The sequence below is a fragment of the Mesoplodon mirus genome (assembly GCF_964341445.2).
Source record: "Mesoplodon mirus genome assembly, chromosome: 17".
In the NCBI taxonomy this organism is placed as follows: Eukaryota; Metazoa; Chordata; class Mammalia; order Artiodactyla; family Ziphiidae; genus Mesoplodon; species Mesoplodon mirus.
In genome coordinates, this window is record NC_138993.1 from 16,714,742 (window position 1) to 16,734,653 (window position 19,912).

Genomic DNA, 19,912 nt, shown 5'->3' on the forward strand with positions numbered 1-19,912 from the left:
TTACATGTAGATTAAAGAATACAATTTTTAGAAAACAATAAATCTAAGGAGAGTAAGTGTTCTTAAAATCTAGGTGGAAGTCAACCTATCTTGGGGCAGGCAAGGTCTTTCTAAGCATAAAAATAATGAGAAAATCATTTAAAAACTTCCATATTTAATCCTCAGATAAACTTAAAATAGTTCAAAAGTCAAATGAAAAGCCTAAACAAACTGGAAAATTATCTGTGCCCTATATGTCATGAAAAGTGTTAACAGCCTGAATTTAGAATGAGCTCTTACAAATCAACAAGAAGAACATTACTATTCCAATATAAAAACAGGCAAGAAACATGAACTGACAATTTGCAAAAATGTAGATAGGCAATAAGCATTTGGAAAAACAACCTTTCTACCTAAAGTAGCCTACTTAGGCAAATTTTTCAAGAATAAAAATAATACTTGATGTTGTCAAGAATGTGAGATGAACACTCATCAGCAATAATGGCTGGGAGTACAAATTTCTGCCACATTTTGGGAAAGCATTTTAGCTATATATATATGTATATCAGTAATCATGGAAAGAGTTCATGTTTTCTAAGCCTTTACTCTTAGTTTTAAATTGTGTCTAATGAAGTAGTCAGAGATGCAGACTATAAATGAGAATGTTTATCACTTCATTAAAACAGAAACAAAAAAGCAGAAGTAACCTATGTGTCCAAAAATAGGAGAATGATTAAATAGACTATATTCCCTGTGGTGAAATAAAATAACACATGACTGAATATCACGAAACCGTTAATAATTTTTCAAAGAAAGCTTAATGACATGAACATTTTCACAACATAGAGCTAAATGAAAAAGGCAGAACCCCAAACTATATATATATATGCCAAATTTAAAAGCTATGTATGTATAATATTTATGATGATGTATAGGATAAATCAGTCAGAAATGTTATGAAAATACTTGCTGGGGTGGTTGCTGAATTATGGAGTTGTTACTAATTGTTGTCATCATCGTAATTTCTGGGACGCGACTGGGCCGTAGAGTCGACAAACAATTACCTTTGGAGCCCCCTCCTCTGCCCCACCCTATCCCTCTGAATATGTTGCCAAGTTTAGGCACACTCTTGCTAACAACTATACTGCCTTTCTTTATCTGTAAAAAGTCTTCTTTGCTTGACACTTTCATGATCATTCACAATTTTGAATTAATTCTTAAGTCACGGAAATGCAAGTTAATAATTCTTCATGGTTAAAATGATAAAATCACAATCAAGCATGCAACTGTTCCTCGAAGTCCCCATGCAGCATCAGCCACAGAATTCAAGCTGCTGCACCCAGACACATACCTTTACAGTCTTCAAATCTTTAGTGTTAAACTTAGTGTAATCTTCTTTTGCTTCTACGGGCTCATCTGATAACTTTACTCTCTGCAATGTTAGAGCAGTGAAGTGTCAAACGTCACCTTGACACTTACATCAGTCCATTAAAAAAAAAACCCAACATGTGCAATTTGGACCAATAGCGAGGCCAAATGGAGCAGCAGACCCTGCAGAGGGCTTATTTTTTACAAGTCCCTTCACTTTTTGCCAATTATCTAGGAACTAAGCCAGACGTCCCTTTTGAGAAGCAGCCTTGGTGATGGGGAGATATGAGCAGGCAAGCCCATGACCCAGCCCTTAGGCTGTCTAGCAGTATGATCACATAATGTATGTACCAGGGACAGGGGGCATCGAGGTGAGTGCTGACTTCCAGGACAGTCTAAGGGTGGGGGGTGAATGCAGGCACAGAAGGAAAAGAAGAGAATATCCTTTAAGATGGCCAGGGGTCCAGCCAGAACCCTGACTTCATTCACCTGCAGGGCTGGTGTAATGTCCATTTAGGAATACAGGAACAGCATTCTATCACCAGCTTTGTATAGCTTTATGTTCTTACCTCCTTTCAATTCAATTATCTCATTTTATCCACATAAGAACAACCTTGCAAAGCAAGCAGCCAGCAGAAGGAAGCACAGAGGTTAAGTGAACAGCTTAAGGTCACCTAGCAGAGGACTTGAGGTGAGATCTCAACTATGGTACAAGTGCTCCTTCCATTGGACCCAATGCAATTAAGTCAACCTTTACTTCATGATTTCACCTTTCACATGAGCATTTTGCACCAATCAATGAATGTGAGAATCTTGTCAAGAGCTAGACTGTGGCCATATGTTCATATTACAGTAGGAATCTGACACATTTATTATGTAAAAGGCACATAGCAGGGCAGGTAAGTCTTGATGTTTAACATGGAGAACTGACTGCACAGGGATCACAACTTGGACTTTTACAGATTTTCAAGCTCTCTGTGGAGACGCTGGGTTGACAAGACCCAACATGGACCCACCCTAGGAAATGCAGATTTGTTCCCAGCTTCACTCTTCACACCCAGCTTTCACTACACAAAAAACTGTAGAGTCGGTACTAAAAGATGCCACAGCCCATGTACAATACAAGTGGGTAAAATGACACATCTTGAAATTCTTCAGCAGCACACTGTTGAATATGTTGGGAAAAAAACATTAACTGTAACATCTACTTAAATTTCTGTTATTTAAAAGACTGAATCACTACAGATTTGGGGGAATGTTTCAGAAGAAATAGAAAAGTGGCTCAGAAAGACAGTAACAAAGGGTCTGACTAAATGGGTACAGTTCTGGAAAAAAAGGCAGACAGAAAAGTACAGAGGAACTAATGTTAAGATTGGTCTTATTCTTACAAATGATTTGCAAAGAAGGCACTTAGGAACATCTCCAAATCCACTGATTGCATTAAGCTCTGCTAGCTGACAGTGATAAACTCAAAAGATGGAAGGGGGTGAGAATTGGAAGCCGGGCCTCAACAAAGTCAAACATAATAGTAATAAAATAATGCAAAACATATTAAGGATGAGAGGCTCCATGCTACGGATTACAACACAGATGCAAAGATACCTAACAGTCACTGGAACGTTATTTCCTGCAATCAATCAACTATATTTCTGTAAAAATCAATCAAATCCTAGACACAGATGGGAAACCTAGCAGCAGACATTATCCTACACTTGTTTAAACTATGGTACATCATCCAGTGCAGTTTGCAATGTACACACCGGAGCCCCAGGAAGACACAATAGAGCAGGAAACCTCAGAAAGCAACTAAAATAATCTAGGAGGTGAAGTTGAGATGTAGGAGAAATGAAATGCCAAGATCTAAATCTGGGCTTAGCCAAGTACCGCTCAGGGGCCAAGTCCAGCTGGCTGTCTGTTTCTATAAATGAAGTTTTACTGGAACACAGCCATACTGATTGGCTTATGAATTGTCTGTGGCTGTCTTCGAGTGGCTAGAGGGTAGGTTCTTGTTTTTTTTTGCAGAAAGAATTCAGAGCTGAGACTGAGAGGCCAAGTAAGCAAAGGATTTATTGAGTGACAGTACAAACTCAGGAGGGAGCGCAGGCGGGCTCAGGTGAGCAGCAGTGAGTCCTTTCGGCAAGCTGGTTATACGGGGTGTGAAAGTGATTGGGCAGAATATTCATCAAGGAGGGAGGGGTTTGGGGGGTAATTTCCTGGTTTTCATCCCAGGTCCACCTTCCCGAGAGGAGGGGGAGTTTCTGTCCTTACTTGGCTTTGCTCGGATCTGTCATGGTGCCGGTGCATGATGGGTACGCTCTGGTTGCAATGCTAATTCTACTGTAATGAGGGCATAACGAGCAAAAGGTGACATTCCGACCAGGAGGTTCCTGCCTTTCTTTGTTTGCCTCTAGGACCCTTGTCTTCACAAGATACATGGTCTCCTGTCAGCCCGGAGGTTCCCGCTTTTCTGTGTTTGCCCCTAGAACCCCTGTCATTGCAAGATGTATTCTGGTCTCCTGTCACATGACCTGTGCCTCCCTCCTCTGCTCATGTCTGTCTAGCTGCCTGCTCTAATGTCTCCCCCCTCGAGGAGTCTGGACCCTTAAAATCTTTTAAGGGTCAAAGGGTCGATGGTCCATCTTCTGTAGCTGCTTCAAGCTGAGCAGGGGCATTGTCCCTACCAGTGGGGTCCAGATCACCTTGCTCCCTGTCAGAGATAGGAGGTCTCAGGGTCATGTACAGTGGCAGAGATGGAGAGTGGGGAGTAGAAGGAGGCTGCAGCCCTGTCCAGGGGATGTTGATGGCCCCCATGTTCATGCAGGATGGGTTGATATCCCTGGCATACCATCATCTGTAGGTGACACTGTTGTGACCTGAAGAAACAGACTTAACAAACAGGAGATTAAAAAGGCAGGGTCCCCAAATCAGCAAAAATATTATTGCAGTCAGAGGTCCAAGCAGGGGTAGGAACCAGGTCATGTTTGGTGATACCCCTCTGATTGCAGTCCATGTGGAGCTGGCACTGGGGTTACCCTTTCCACAAGTGTGTAGCCATCGGGCCTGTTCATGTGTCTTTTGGATATCTTCTTCCACCTGGCCAGTGGTGTTGAGGTAGGTGCAGCACATTTTTTTGATTACTGCACATACCCCTCCCCGTTCAGCTAGCAGAGAGTCCAGGGCCAGTCCATTATCCATCACCACACTTGCTAGGAAATAAAGGGGGGATCCCCCATGGTCCTGGCCAGAGGAGATAGAATATCTGGCAGGTTACAAAGCATTGCCTCAAGGTAGGCAAAGCCGCCCATGGGGCCACCAAACAACAGCTGCTCCAGTTCCTGCCAGGATGAGGCCCAATCAGCCTCTTATTTCAGGAGTGGCAGATATTATGGATGGTTACACCTAGGTTCATCTGATTACTCAGCTGGCCTAGCGTGCACTGTCCCGCAAGCAGGGCATTATCTATCCAAGGAAAGGCCACAGCCAATCCTGGGGAGGGGAAGGAGAGCTGGGGTTGTTCTGAGAAGGCAGCTGGTTTATGTTCAGGCCGCAGAGGGACAGGCGTCTGGGGGAGTGCATGCCTGGCGCACTTCTGAGGAGCTGAGCCATTCCTGTACGTGGTTTGCCCAAGAGGGTGTACCCACGCGGCTTGAGGAGAGAGGCCACCGTTATAAGAGGGGTCGTGAGGTGTGGGGACTTTTCTGTAGGCCTTAGGAGGGCCATATTGTAAATGCTGGACAACTGGCGTTTTCCCTCCCTCTTCCACTGGCCACTAGGGGCAGGGGCAGCAACACAGGCTAGACTCATTGCACTTGAGAATGAGTACTTGGTATTGGTTAGAAATATTAATGTGAGGGGTGAGATCCAAGCATGGACGCTGCGTTAGTGATGGGATATGAACTTCAAGAGAGATGGGGTGAGTTTCTTGGCTAGGGCCGGCAAAACCTGATTTCCAGACTCTGAAATCACCTTTAGGACTTATCCTGATTAATTAGGAACTTAGTGACCTCACTGGTTTCGGTGTCCACCAAAATATCTGAGGGTAAAAAGGGCCTACCATTAGTCATATCAAAGGGGCTGAGCCTTAGCTTGCCTGAGCCTGCCCGTGTTCCCTCCTGAGAGTTTACTATCTCTCAATAAATCCTCGCTTTGCTTACTTGGCCTCTTGTGACTCGTCTCTGAATTCATTCTGTGAGGAAACAAGAACCTACCCTCTGGCAACATCTGTGGTAAGCCAGCCAGGAGAATTATTTGGAGGTCAAATATCCCTCCTCCTTTCCCTGGCAAGTCTTAGCCTCTCATCTCACTTGTGCTTGAGAGCCACTGCCTGACTTCTTGTCATTACTCTCCCTTTCGCTCCCTTTGCCTGTCACCTTTTGGACCTGCTTGCTGCAATATACATGGGCATGGGTCAAGCATATATAAGGCACCAGGGTGCTTGCCACCACAAGACTCCTGCCGTGTAAGGATATGTGGGTCATGGAAGGGACTAGAGAGAAGATAGGTCTGTCCACCCACCTTAAAACAACTTCCATGCAATGTTTTTAGGCACACAAGCTTAAAACATAACACCCTCCCTTTCCTGTGGCTATCCCCACAGGATTATTTTAGGTCCACTTATGTCTGACTATCTTTGTCTCTGTGTCTGTCTCTATCTTGCTCTTATTTTCGTGTCTTACTTCCTTGGAAATGGGGGGAAGAAATTTGTCAGGCGTTTTCCAACCTAGCTGCTAGATCCTACATATTTCACTATTGCATATGCATAGGGTATGTCAAGAAAAGTTTCCAGCCATTTTCACAGGCAGCCAGGGACACGGACCGTTTGATTAACTGTGATCAGGTTCAACTTTGAGGAAATATAAAATGCAGCCTTACTTGGACTGTAAATGAAAGGAAATTAAGACTTTCCTAGATAACAGAAAGGAGACTTGGACACAGTCCTACATACCACCTCCCTTAGTGGCCAGTGCCTGTTTTCAGATCCTGACCACCCTTTTAGAGAAAGGGGACTGGGACCTAAATAGCTTCTGGAACTATGAAGACGTCTGTTCCAGGGGAAGACACCCTGGAACACATGGATTACTCAATGGTCAGAGAATCTATAGAGGAACCTTCAGGAAGGTCATTCATCCTGGGTACCAGAGATGTCAGGATAGGACACAGGCCCCAGGACTCTGGGGCTGGCAGAGTTGCCATGTGGCAGGGCCACCACCCTGACATTGGCCAAAGTTGACAAGACTAGGTGAACAGGGATGCCTGTAGCCGTCCTGACAGAGGGAACCCCTAAAGGGACATCCTAATTGTAGTGCTCCTCTCTTTCACAGGAGCCCTCTCTCCCTGAAGGATCGATGGGAAGCATCTCCTCCATCCCCTCAGGGTGCATTCTAAGTCACTGGGACAAGTTTTCTCTAGATTTTTTTAAACAGGAAAAGCTCATCTTCTTCTGTAATACAGCCTGGCCCCAGTATAAACTTGAGGATGATGAGATCTGGCCAGAAAATGGAAGCCTCAACTATAACACCATCCTACAGTTAGAAGTTTTTTGCAAAAGGCATGGAAAACGGACAGAGATTCCTTATGTTCAGGCCTTCATGGCCCTAAGAGAGAACCTGGAGCTATACAAATCCTGTGTTAGGGAACCTTGCAGGTTGGGACCTGTTCAGACTATTAAAAAACCCCCTCTGGTAGTATCTCTGCAGGAAAATAAGTCTCGGACAGAAGACCCAAGTCCTCTTTCGCCATCTTCAGCCCCTCCAGCACCATATAAGCCTCTTTATCCTTCCATAACAGAAGTGCAGCCAGAGCTCCTTTGCCTCCTCTAAGAAGTAACAGGCAGACCTCAGGGAATAACCAGAGTCTGCACCCCCTTTCTTTGTCTGACCTCAACCAGTGCTGCACTCACTTACGCCACTTCCCAGAGGATCCTAGCCAGTTCACTGAAGAATTCCAGGGACTAATGCTTTCCTACGACCTTACTTGGAAGGACCTGAATGTTGCCATTTCCCACTGCTGCACCCGTGAGGAAAAGACCTGTATTTGGGTGCATGCTCAAGCATATGCTGATGGATTATACATCGTCCAAGCCAATTATTACCCTGTGGGCATGACAGCAGTGCCACTGATTGATCCCAATTGGGACTATGAACCAGGCCAACCTAGTATCCCTAGAAGAGACCACATGATCCTTTGCCTCACTGAAGGGATGAGACGGTGCATAACTAAACCTGTCAAATATGATGAGGTTAAAGAGATCGCTCAAGGTCAGGACAAAAATCCAGCCCTATTTCGGGCCTGGTTGGTAGATTCCCTATAAAAATGTGGACCCAGGTGCTTTTGAGGGACGCATTGTGCTTGCAACTTACTTCATTTACCATTCGGCCCCCGACATCCATAGGAAGCTGCAAAAGCTTGCCTTGGGTCCCCAAACCCCTCTCAACCTTCTTATGGATACGGCCTTCAGTGTCTTTAACAATACAGACCAGAGATAGCCTCATCCACCAGAGGGCAGAGAGCAGAAGCAAGAACAACAGTCCTGCAGCCTGTGGAACAAAAACTACATTCACAGAAAGATAGACAAGATGAAAAGGCAGAGGGCTATGTACCAGATGAAGGAACAAGATAAAACCCCAGAAAAACGACTAAATGAAGTAGAGATAGGCAACCTTCCAGAAAAAGAATTCAGAACAGTGATAGTGAAGATGATCCAGGACCTCGGAAAAAGAATGGAGGCAAAGATCGAGAAGATGCAAGAAATGTTTAACAAAGACCTAGAAGAATTAAAGAACAATCAAACAGAGATTAACAATACAATAATTGAAATGAAAACTACACTAGAAGGAATCAATAGCAGAATAACTGAGGCAGAAGAACGGATAAGTGACCTGGAAGACAGAACGGTGGAATTCGCTGCCGTGGAACAGAATAAAGAAAAAAGAATGAAAAGAAATGAAGACAGCCTAAGAGACCTCTGGGACAACATTAAACGCAACAACATTCGCATCATAGGGGTCCCAGAAGGAGAAGAGAGAGAGAAAGGACCAGAGAAAATATGTGAAGAGATTATAGTCGAAAACTTCCCTAACATGGGAAAGGAAATCGCTACCCAAGTCCAGGAAGCGCAGCAGGCCCCATACAGGATAAACCCAAGGAGAAACATGCCGAGACACATAGTAATCAAATTGGCAAAAATTAAAGACAAAGAAAATTTATTGAAAGTAGCAAGGGAAAAACGACAACATACAAGGGAACTCCCATAAGGTTAACGGCTGATTTCTCAGCAGAAACTCTACAAGCCAGAAGGGAGTGGCATGATATACTTAAAGTGATGAAAGGGAAGAACGTACAACCAAGATTACTCTACTCAGCAAGGATCTCATCCAGATTGGAAGGAGAAATCAAAAGCTTTACAGACAAGCAAAAGCTAAGAGAATTCAGCACCACCAAACCAGCTCTACAACAAATGCTGAAGGAACTTCTCTAAGTGGGAAACACAAGAGAAGAAAAGCAACTACAAAAAAAACCCCAAAACAATTAAGAAAATGGTCATAGGAACATACATATCGATAATTACCTTAAATGTGAATGGATTAAATGCTCCAACCAAAACAGAGGCTTGCTGATTGGATACAAAAACAAGACCCATATATATGCTGTCTACAAGAGACCCACTTCAGACCTAGGGACACATACACACCGAAAGTGAGGGGATGGAAAAAGATATTCCATGCAAATGGAAATCAAAAGAAAGCTGGAGTAGCTATACTCATATCAGATAAAATAGATTTTAAAATAAAGGATGTTACAAGAGACAAGGAAGAACACTACATAATGATCAAGGGATCAATCCAAGAAGAAGATATAACAATTACAAATATATATGCACCCAACACAGGAGCACCTTAATACATAAGGCAACTGCTAACAGCTATGAAAGAGGAAATTGACAGTGACACAATAATAGTGGGGAACTTTAACACCTCACTTAAACCAAAGGACAGATCATCCAAAATGAAAATAAATAAGGAAACAGAAGCTTTAAATGACACAATAGACCAGATAGATTTAATTGATATTTATAGGACATTCCATCCCAAAACAGCAGATTACACTTTCTTCTCAAGTGCACATGGAACATTCTCCAGGATCGATCACATCTTGGGTCACAAATCAAGCCTCAGTAAATTTAAGAAAACTGAAATCATACCAAGCATCTTTTCTGACCACAACGCTATGAGATTAGAAATGCATTACAGGGAAAAAAATGTAAAAAACACAAATACATGGAGGCTAAACAATACATTACTAAATAACCAAGAGATCACTGAAGAAATCAAAGAGGGGATCAAAACTACCTAGAGACAAATGACAATGAAAACACGATGACCCAAAACCTATGGGATGCAGCAAAAGCAGTTCTAAGAGGTAAGTTTATAGCTATACAAGCCTACCTCAAGAAACAAGAAAAAATTCAAATAAACAATCTAACCTTACACCTAAAGGAACTAGAAAAAGAAGAAAAAACAAAACCCAAAATTAGCAGAAGGAAAGAAATCATAAAGATCAGAGCAGAAATAAATGAAATAGAAACAAAGAAAACAATAGCAAAGATCAATAAAACTAAAAGCTGGTTCTCTGAGAAGATAAACAAAATTGATAAACCATTAGCCAGACTCATCAAGAAAAAGAGGGAGAGGACTCAAATCAATAAAATTAGAAATGAAAAAGGAGAAGTTACAACAGACACGGCAGAAATACAAAGCATCGTAAGAGACTACTACAAGCAACTCTATGCCAATAAAATGGACAACCTGGAAGAAATGGACAAATTCTTAGAAAGGTATAACCTTCCAAGACTGAACCAGGAAGAAATAGAAAATATGAACAGACCAATCACAAGTAATGAAATTGAAACTGTGATTTAAAATCTTCCAACAAACAAAAGTCCAGGACCAGATGGCTTCACAGGTGAATTCTATCAAACATTTAGAGAAGAGCTAACACTCATCCTTCTCAAACTCTTCCAAAAACTTGCAGAGGAAGGAACACTTCCAAACTCATTCTATGAGGCCATCATCACCCTGATACCAAAACCAGACAAAGATACTACAAAAATAGAAAATTACAGACCAATATCACTGATGAATATAGATGCAGAAATCCTCAACAAAATACTAGCAAACAGAATCCAACAATACATTAAAAGGATCATAAACCATGATCAAGTGGGATTTATCCCATGGATGCAAGGATTCTTCAATATATGCAAATCAATCAATGTGATACACCATATTAACAAACTGAAGAATAAAAACCATATGATCATCTCAATAGATGCAGAAAAAGCTTTTGACAAAATGCAACACCCATTTAGGATAAAAACTCTCCAGAGGGCTTCCCTGGTGGCGCAGTGGTTGAGAGTCCACCTGCTGGTGCAGGGGACACGGGTTCGTGCCCCAGTCTGGGAAGATCCCACATGCCGCGGAGCGGCTGGGCCCGTGAGCCATGGCCGCTGGGCCTGCACGTCCGGAGCCTGTGCTACGCAACGGGAGAGGCCACAACAGTGAGAGGCCCGCGTACCGCACAAAAAAAAAAAAAAAAAAAAAAACCTCTCCAGAAAGTGGGCATAAAGGGAACCTACCTCAACATAATAAAGGCCATATATGACAAACCCACAGCAAACATCATTCTCAATGGTGAAAAACTGAAAGCATTTCCTCTAAGATCAGGAACAAGACAAGGATGTCCACTCTCACCACTATTATTCAACATAGTTTTGGAAGTCCTAGCCATGGCAATCAGAGAAGGAAAAGAAATAAAAGGAATACAAAATGGAAAAGAAGAAGTAAAACTGTCACTGTTTGCAGAAGACATGATACTATACATAGAGAATCCTAGAAATGCCACCAGAAAACTACTAGAGCTAATTGATGAAGTTGGTAAAGTTGCAGGATACAAAATTAGTGCACAGAAATCTCTTGAATTCCTATACACTAATGATGAAAAATCTGAAAGAGAAATTAAGGAAACACTCCCATTTACCATTGCAACAGAAAGAATAAAATACCTAGGAATAAACCTACCTAGGGAGACAAAAGACCTGTATGCAGAAAACTATAAGACACTGATGAAAGAAATTAAATATGATACAAACAGATGGATACCATGTTCTTGGATTGGAAGAATCAACATTGTGCAAATGACTATACTACCCAAAGCGATCTACAGATTCAATGCAATCCCTATCAAATTACCAATGGCATTTTTTACGGAAGTAGAACAAAAAATCTTAAAATTTATATGGAGACACAAAAGACCCTGAAGAGCCAAAGCAGTCTTGAGGGAAAAAAATGGAGCTGGAGGAATCAGACTCCCTGACTCCAGACTATACTACAAAGCTACAGTAATCAAGACAATATGGTACTGGCACAAAAACAGAAACATAGATCAATGGAAGAAGCCCAGAGATAAACCCACACACCTATGGTCAACTAATCTATGACAAAGGAAAGCAAGGATATACAATGGAGAAAAGACAGTCTCTTCAATAAGTGGTGCTGGGAAAACTGGAGAGCTACATGTAGAAGAAAGAAATTAGAACACTCCCTAACACCATACACAAAAATAAACTCAAAATGGATTAAAGACCTAAATGTAAGACCAGACACTATAAAACTCTTAGAGGAAAACATAGGAAGAACACTCTTTGACATAAATCACAGCAAGATCTTTTTTGATTCACCTCCTAGAGTAATGGAAATAAAAACAAAAATAAACAAATGGGACCTAATGAAACTTAAAAGCTTTTGCACAGCAAAGGAAACCATAAACAAGACGAAAAGACAACCCTCAGAGTAGGAGAAAGTATTTGCAAACGAATCAACGGACAAAAGATTAATCTCCAAAATATATAAACAGGTCATGCAGCTCAATATTAAAGAAACAAACAACCCAATCCAAAAATGGGCAGAAGACCTAAATAGACATTTCTCCAAAGAAGACATACAGATGGCCAAGAAGCACATGAAAAGCTGCTCAACATCACTAATTGCTATAGAAATGCAAATCAAAAGTACAATGAGGTATCACCTCACACCAGTTAGAATGGGCATCATCAGAAAATTTACAAACAACAAATGCTGGAGAGGGTGTGGAGAAAAGGGAACCCTCTTGCACTGTTGGTGGGAATGTAAACTGATACAGCCACTATGGAGAACAGTATGGAGGTTCCTTAAAAAACTAAAAATAGAATTACCGTATGATCCAGCAATCCCACTACTGCGCATATACCCAGAGAAAACCATAATCCAAAAAGACACATGCACCTCAATGTTCATTGCAGCACTATTTACAATAGCCACGTCATGGAAGCAACCTAAATGCTCATCGACAGACGAATGGATAAAGAAGTTGTGGTACATATATTCAATGGAATATAACTCAGCCATAAAAAGGAATGAAATTGAGTCATTTGTTGAGACGTGGTTGGATCTAGAGACTGTCATACAGAGTGAAGTAAGTCAGAAAGAGAAAAACAAATATCGTATATTAATGTATGTACGTGGAACCTAGAAAAATGGTACAGATGAACCGGTTTGCAGGGCAGAAGTTAAGACACAGATGTAGAGAACAAACGTATGGACACCAAGGGGGGAAAACCGTGGGGGGGTGGTGTGCTGAATTGGGTGATTGGGATTGACATGTATACACTGACGTGTATAAAACTGATGACTAATAAGAACCTGCTGTATAAAAAAATAAATAAAATAAAATTTAAAATAAATAAATAAATAAATAATAGAGACCAGGCTGAGGAAGAAAGGAAGAAACAGTGTGACTTGAGAAGGGCCCATCGGCAAGCCAAGATTCTGGCAGCCATTATGGCAGGACCTAACCCACCTCCTGGTCACCCCAAAGGTACTTCCAGAAGGCTCCACCAGGTAAAGGAGCCTGTTTTAGTTGTGGGAGCCCCAAAGACTGGAGTAAGGAATGCCCAGGAAATAGGTCCCAGCCTCTACCCAAGATGCCATGCCCGCTCTGTAAGAAGATGGGTCACTGGAGCAGGGAAGGGCCCTCAGCTCCAAAGGGAGCAGGGAAATTCCCCCTTGCCAGTCATGTCAGTGGTTGATTGATGAGACCTGGGACCTCCCAAGGTTCCTGAGAAGACAGTCATAATCACAAGGGAAGAACCATGGTTGACCACTGACGTGGCAGGTAAACTTGTCCAGTTTCCAGTGGGCAGGGAAGCCACTTACTCTGTCCTGACTTCTCACGCTGGGCCTCTCGCCCCTGAAACTTGCTGTATCATTGGGGTAGAAGGTAGGTTAAAGCTGAAACTTCTCACCACTCCTCTACTTTGCACCTGGGGAAAGACCCTTATAACTTAGAAGTTTCTTGTCATGCTTGAATGCCCTAGCCCATTATTGGGAAGAGATTTTCTTTCAGCCTTGGGGGCAACTTTTACTCTCCCTGAAAACCAAAACCAAGGCCTATTTTTGGCTGGACTATGCATTATACAAGACATGGACAGTCCGGCCCCTAATATTTCCCCAGAAATTGAAAAACTTACAGATCCACAGGTCTGGGAATCAGGGAATCAATCCCAGGACGGGCAAAATTTGCCACTCCTTAAAAATCATCTTTTAAAGGAGGCTAATATCTTCCCTTCCAGGTGTCGGTACCCCATAAAACCAGAGGCTCGACAAGGACTCAAGCCCCGGATCTCAAAATTCATCAAATGTGGGCCTTTGGTATCAGGCCCGTCTCCTTGTAATGCTCCAATCCCACCTATCCTCAAACCAAATGGGGACTATAGAGTGGTCCAAGATCCTCAAATCATAAATGAAGCTATGATTCCTCTCCATCTGACTGTTCCCAATCCATACGTGATCCTTACTCAGACCCCGAAGGACACAGCATGGTTTACAGTCCTTGATCTTAAAGATGCCTTCTTCTGTATACCTGTTCACTCTGATTCCCAATACCTTTTTACCTTTGAATGGACTGATCCAGACACCAATATGACCCAACAATATACCTGGACTGTCCTTCCCGAGGGATTCTAGGACAGACCACACCTGTTTGGCAACACCCTAGCAAAGGAACTTAAGGAACTTACATTAGAGATGTGGGCATTATTACACTATGTAAATGACCTCCTTATTTTCAGCCCCTCGGAGGAAGCCTCAGACCAAAACACTGTACAGGCCCTCAGTTTCCTGGGCTCGGGGTAAAAGGTACCCCGAGCCCAAATCTCCTCCCACAGAGTCACCTACGCGGGACGTGTTGTGGTCTAAGCCCGGGAAAGTGGCCCCTTACGACCCGGCGTGAGGAGGCAGTCCTCCACTGACAGCCACCACACACAAAGAGACAGCTCAGAACCTTCTTAGGGATGGCTGGATTTTGAAGGATTTGGATCCCTGGGTTTGGTCTCATGGCAAAGCCATTATATGAGGCCTTCAAGGGACTAGACACAGAACCTGTAGATTGGATGGGTAACTTACAAAGAGCATTTGATCAGATGAAGACCATCGTGACTAGTGCCCCAGCCCTAGGGATCCCAGATCTAAACAAGCCCTTTACTCTGTTTACCTCAGAAAAACAGGGAATAGCCCTGGGAATTCTCACCCAAAAGGTGGGACCAATCCCATGGTGGGTGGCATATCTCTCCAAGCAATTGGACCCAGTGGCCTCGGGATGTGTCTGAGAGCTGTAGCGGCCACAGCCCTGATAACTGAAGAGGCCACAAAACTCACCATGGGGCTTCCCTGGTGGCGCAGTTGTTGAGAGTCCACCTGCCGATGCAGGGGGCGTGGGTTTGTACCCCGGTCCGGGAAGATCCCACATGCTGCGGAGCGGCTGGGCCCGTGGGCCGTGGCTGCTGGGCCTGCGCGTCTGGAGCCTGTGCTCCGCAGCGGGAGAGGCCACAGCAGTGAGAGGCCCGTGTACCGCAAAAACAAACAAACAAACAAACAAACAAAAAAAAACAACTCACCATGGGTCAACCCCTTAGAGGTATTGACGCCACACTCGATACAGGGAATACCAGAAATTAAGGGACACCAATGGCTGACTGGAGGTCCTGTCACAAAATATGACGCCCTCCTTCTTAACTCTCCTGAAGTGACCTTTAAGGTATGTCAGACCCTAAATCCAGCCAGCCTTATACCAATAGAAAGCCCAGAGGAATTACCTCATTCTTGCACTGAGACCATCGAACAGGTGTACTCTAGTAGACCTGACCTTAGGGACCAGCCTCTCGATGACCCTGAAGCTGTCTGGTTTACTGATGGAAGCAGCTATATATAAGAAGCGTCCAGAAGGCAGGGTACGCCAGAGTAGATCTACGTAAGATCACAGAAGCTGGTGTCCCGCCACCTCAAATCTCAGCACCAAAAGCCGAGCTTATACTTCTAGCTCAAGCTCTCAGGCTAGGAAGCGACAAGAGGATCAATATCTATAGCGATTCTAAGTATGTATTTTTTGGTGTTACATGCATATGCTGCCATTTGGAAGCACAGAGGACCCCTAACTGCATGGGATTCCCCAATCCAGCACTGCCAGGAGCTCTTAGAACTCCCAGAGGCAATACAAGACTCCAAGGAGGTGGCAGTTACTCACTGCAAGGGACATCAGAAAGGAAACTCAGACATAACAAAAGGAAACAACCTGGCAAAGAGTGTAGTTCTTGTAAAACCCCTTTTACCTGGGCTGCCTTGCTCCCCCAGGTACCAACCCACAACCCGCTTTCGTCACCTCAGTACACAATCAAGGAAATACAGCGGGCTAGAACTAGGGGATACCAAAAAGGCCCTGATGGCCGGTGGATTAAGGAAAAACAATACTACTGCCCAGAGCATTACAGTGGAAATTTTTTTAATCACTCCATGACTCCTCTCATTTGGGAAGGGATGCTTTGATGAACCTGGTAGAGAAAGTCTTCTCTGGAATGGGCCTTTCTAGAGTATCCTAGAGGTCATAGGGCCTGTAATATATGACACCATAGTAAGCCGGGGGGAAACTAAGGCCTCCACTTCTCCAGCCCATCCAAAGAAAAGGAATCTATCCAGGTAGGACTGGCAAACAGTCTTTACCCAGATGCCATCCTCCCAGGGGTATAAAAACCTTCTGGTCTTTATTGACACTTATACTAGATGGGTGGAAGCCTTTCCAACAAGGAAGGACCAAGACAGCTCAGGAAGTACTAAAGGCATTATTAAAGGAAATAATTCCTTGGTTCAGACTTGCATGGTTTTTACAAAGTGATAACAGTCCCTCTTTTATGGCTAGGGTTACCCAACAAATCTCTAGTGCCCTAGGCATCTGCTATCACCTCCATTTGCCTGGAGGCCTCAGTCATCGGGAAGGTGTAAAGGGCAAATCACACTTTAAAAAGAACCCTGGCTAAACTTTGTCAAGAGATGTCGTCAGAACCTTGGCCCATAGCCCTCCTGAGAACCAGGGTGGACCTAAAACGGGGCTAAGGCTCAGGCCCTTTTGAAATGACTGATGGTAGGCCCTTTTTACCTGCAGATATTTTGGTGGACACTGACACCAATGAGCTCACTAAGTAACTGATTAATCTGGGACAAGTCCAAAGGGCAATTTCAGAATCTGGAAATCAGATTTTACCAGCCCCAGCCAAGAACCTGACCCCATTCAGGTTCAGCCAGGAGATTTTGCCTCCTAAAAACATGGAGAGAAGGGTCCCCCTCTGAACAATTACTACCCAGTGGAAGGGGCCTTACTAGGTCCTTAGCACTCCTACTGTAATGAAAGTATGGGGAATCACTAGTTGGGTGCACCTTTCTAGAATCAAACCTACCCCTCCCCTGAGTCTTCAGAGGACACAGAGGATCCTGGACGGCCAGAAGAGTCCGATGGTTGAGTGAACCTCTTCAAGACCTGAAACTGTTATTTAACAAGGACAAAGAAACTTCACAAATTCAAGACTGAGAAACCAAAGTCACTGTCTGCCTTTTGCCTCCTGTTACCCCAGTCCACCCACAAATTAACCAATATACTCTGGTGGATATGGATGCTTATTACCTTCCTCTCGGTCCTTCTTACTCTCATTATCTTCTGTGGGTGCCGCCTTGGTGCAGCACCTATACCCGAGGGGGCTCTACTCAGTCCATGCTGGGTTCAAAAAGGACTGTTCACTTTTAGCTCACCTCCGCCATCATGAGGTCGTTATTCACCCTAACCTTTCTCTCCCGCTTTTGGGTGTCCACACTAGGGAAATGGGAATTTAATGCAATAGTAAATCTCTCAAGAATTGCAGCCCATGGAGAAAATCTACTCCGGTGCTGGATCTGTTATCCCCACCCACAGAGTGACACGTACGGATTAAAGGTATGACATTTTATGCCTAAGAATGACAACCTCACTCTCACCCTGGTCAACGGTTCTGCTAAACCTATCCCTCTTGAAGTTCAAATCCCGTCCCTAATGCAGCATCCATGCTTGGATCTCACCCCTCACATTAATATTTCTAACCAATACCAAGTACTCATTCTCAAGTGCAATGAGTCTAGCCTGTGTTGCTGCCCCTGCCCCTAGTGGCCAGTGGAAGAGGGAGGGAAAACGCCAGTTGTCCAGCATTTACAATATGGCCCTCCTAAGGCCTACAGAAAAGTCCCCACACCTCACGACCCCTCTTGTAACAGTGGTCTCTCTCCTCAAGCCGCATGGGTACACCCTCTTGAGGAAACCACGTACAGAATGGCTCAGCTCCTCAGAAGTGCGCCAGGCATGCACTCCCCCAGACGCCTGTCCCTCTGTGGCCTGAACATAAACCAGCTGCCTTCTCAGAACAACCCCAGCTCTCCTTCCCCTCCCCAGGATTGGCCGTGGCCTTTCCTTGGATAGATAATGCCCTGCTTGCAGGACAGTGCACGCTAGGCCAACTGAGTAATCAGATGAACCTAGGTGTAACCATCCATAATATCTGCCACTCCTGAAATAAGAGGCTGATTGGGCCTCATCCTGGCAGGAACTGGAGCAGCTGTTGTTTGGTGGCCCCATGGGCGGCTTTGCCTACCTTGAGGCAATGCTTTGTAACCTGCCAGATATTCTATCTCCTCTGGCCAGGACCATGGGGGATCCCCCCTTTATTTCCTAGCAAGTGTGGTGATGGATAATGGACTGGCCCTGGACTCTCTGCTAGCTGAACGGGGAGGGGTATGTGCAGTAATCAAAAAAATGTGCTGCACCTACCTCAACACCACTGGCCAGGTGGAAGAAGATATCCAAAAGACACATGAACAGGCCCGATGGCTACACACTTGTGGAAAGGGTAACCCCAGTGCCAGCTCCACATGGACTGCAATCAGAGGGGTATCACCAAACATGACCTGGTTCCTACCCCTGCTTGGACCTCTGACTGCAATAATATTTTTGCTGATTTGGGGACCCTGCCTTTTTAATCTCCTGTTTGTTAAGTCTGTTTCTTCAGGTCACAACAGTGTCACCTACAGATGATGGTATGCCAGGGATATCAACCCATCCTGCATGAACATGGGGGCCATCAACATCCCCTGGACAGGGCTGCAGCCTCCTTCTACTCCCCACTCTCCATCTCTGCCACTGTACATGACCCTGAGACCTCCTATCTCTGACAGGGAGCAAGGTGATCTGGACCCCACTGGTAGGGACAATGCCCCTGCTCAGTTTGAAGCAGCTACAGAAGATGGACCATCGACCCTTTGACCCTTAAAAGATTTTAAGGGTCCAGACTCCTCGAGGGGGGAGACATTAGAGCAGGCAGCTAGACAGACATGAGCAGAGGAGGGAGGCACAGGTCATGTGACAGGAGACCAGAATACATCTTGCAATGACAGGGGTTCTAGGGGCAAACACAGAAAAGCGGGAACCTCCGGGCTGACAGGAGACCATGTATCTTGTGAAGACAAGGGTCCTAGAGGCAAACAAAGAAAGGCAGGAACCTCCTGGTCGGAATGTCACCTTTTGCTCGTTATGCCCTCATTACAGTAGAATTAGCATTGCAACCAGAGCGTACCCATCATGCACCGGCACCATGACAGATCCGAGCAAAGCCAGATAAGGACAGAAACTCCCCCTCCTCTCGGGAAGGTGGACCTGGGATGAAAGCCAGGAAATTACCCCCAAACCCCTCCCTCCTTGATGAATATTCCGCCCAATCACTTTCACACCCCGTATGACCAGCTTGCCGAAAGGAACTCACTGCTGCTCACCTGAGCCCGCCTGCGCTCCCTCCTGAGTTTGTACTGTCACTCAATAAATCCTTTGCTTACTTGGCCTCTCAGTCTCAGCTCTGAATTCTTTCTACAAAAAAATAAGAACCTAACCTCCAGCAACAGTATCAAAGGCTAAAACCTTCAAGTATAGGTTTTCATCCATTCATGAATGATCTCTATGTTACTAAGGAAGACAGATATTGGGGAGAAAGAAATATGCTTCACTTGTGGAGGGAGAGAAATAAGAAAAAAAAAATACACCTGTCCTCTTAGTTAGAACAAGACAACCATATCTATATCCCCTGGTGCTGTGGTCAGAGGTTCACTACTGGACTGGAAGAAATGTGGGTGTG

General features: G+C 44.3%; 1 protein-coding gene across 5 annotated transcripts in view; it reads right to left on the bottom strand.

Moving 5' to 3' along the window:
• The window catches only part of RNASEH2B (ribonuclease H2 subunit B), an 84,047-nt gene that overhangs the window by 12,832 nt on the left and 51,303 nt on the right, over positions 1-19,912 (bottom strand). For 3 of the 5 annotated variants that reach the window (XM_082602070.1, XM_082602071.1, XM_082602072.1), the window contains one exon: positions 1,331-1,411. The exons of the other annotated variants lie outside the window; for them this stretch is intronic. In XM_082602070.1, coding sequence (XP_082458196.1) covers positions 1,331-1,411 — 81 coding nt within the window. The remainder of the gene's footprint in view (positions 1-1,330; positions 1,412-19,912) is intronic. 5 annotated transcript variants of the gene reach the window in all.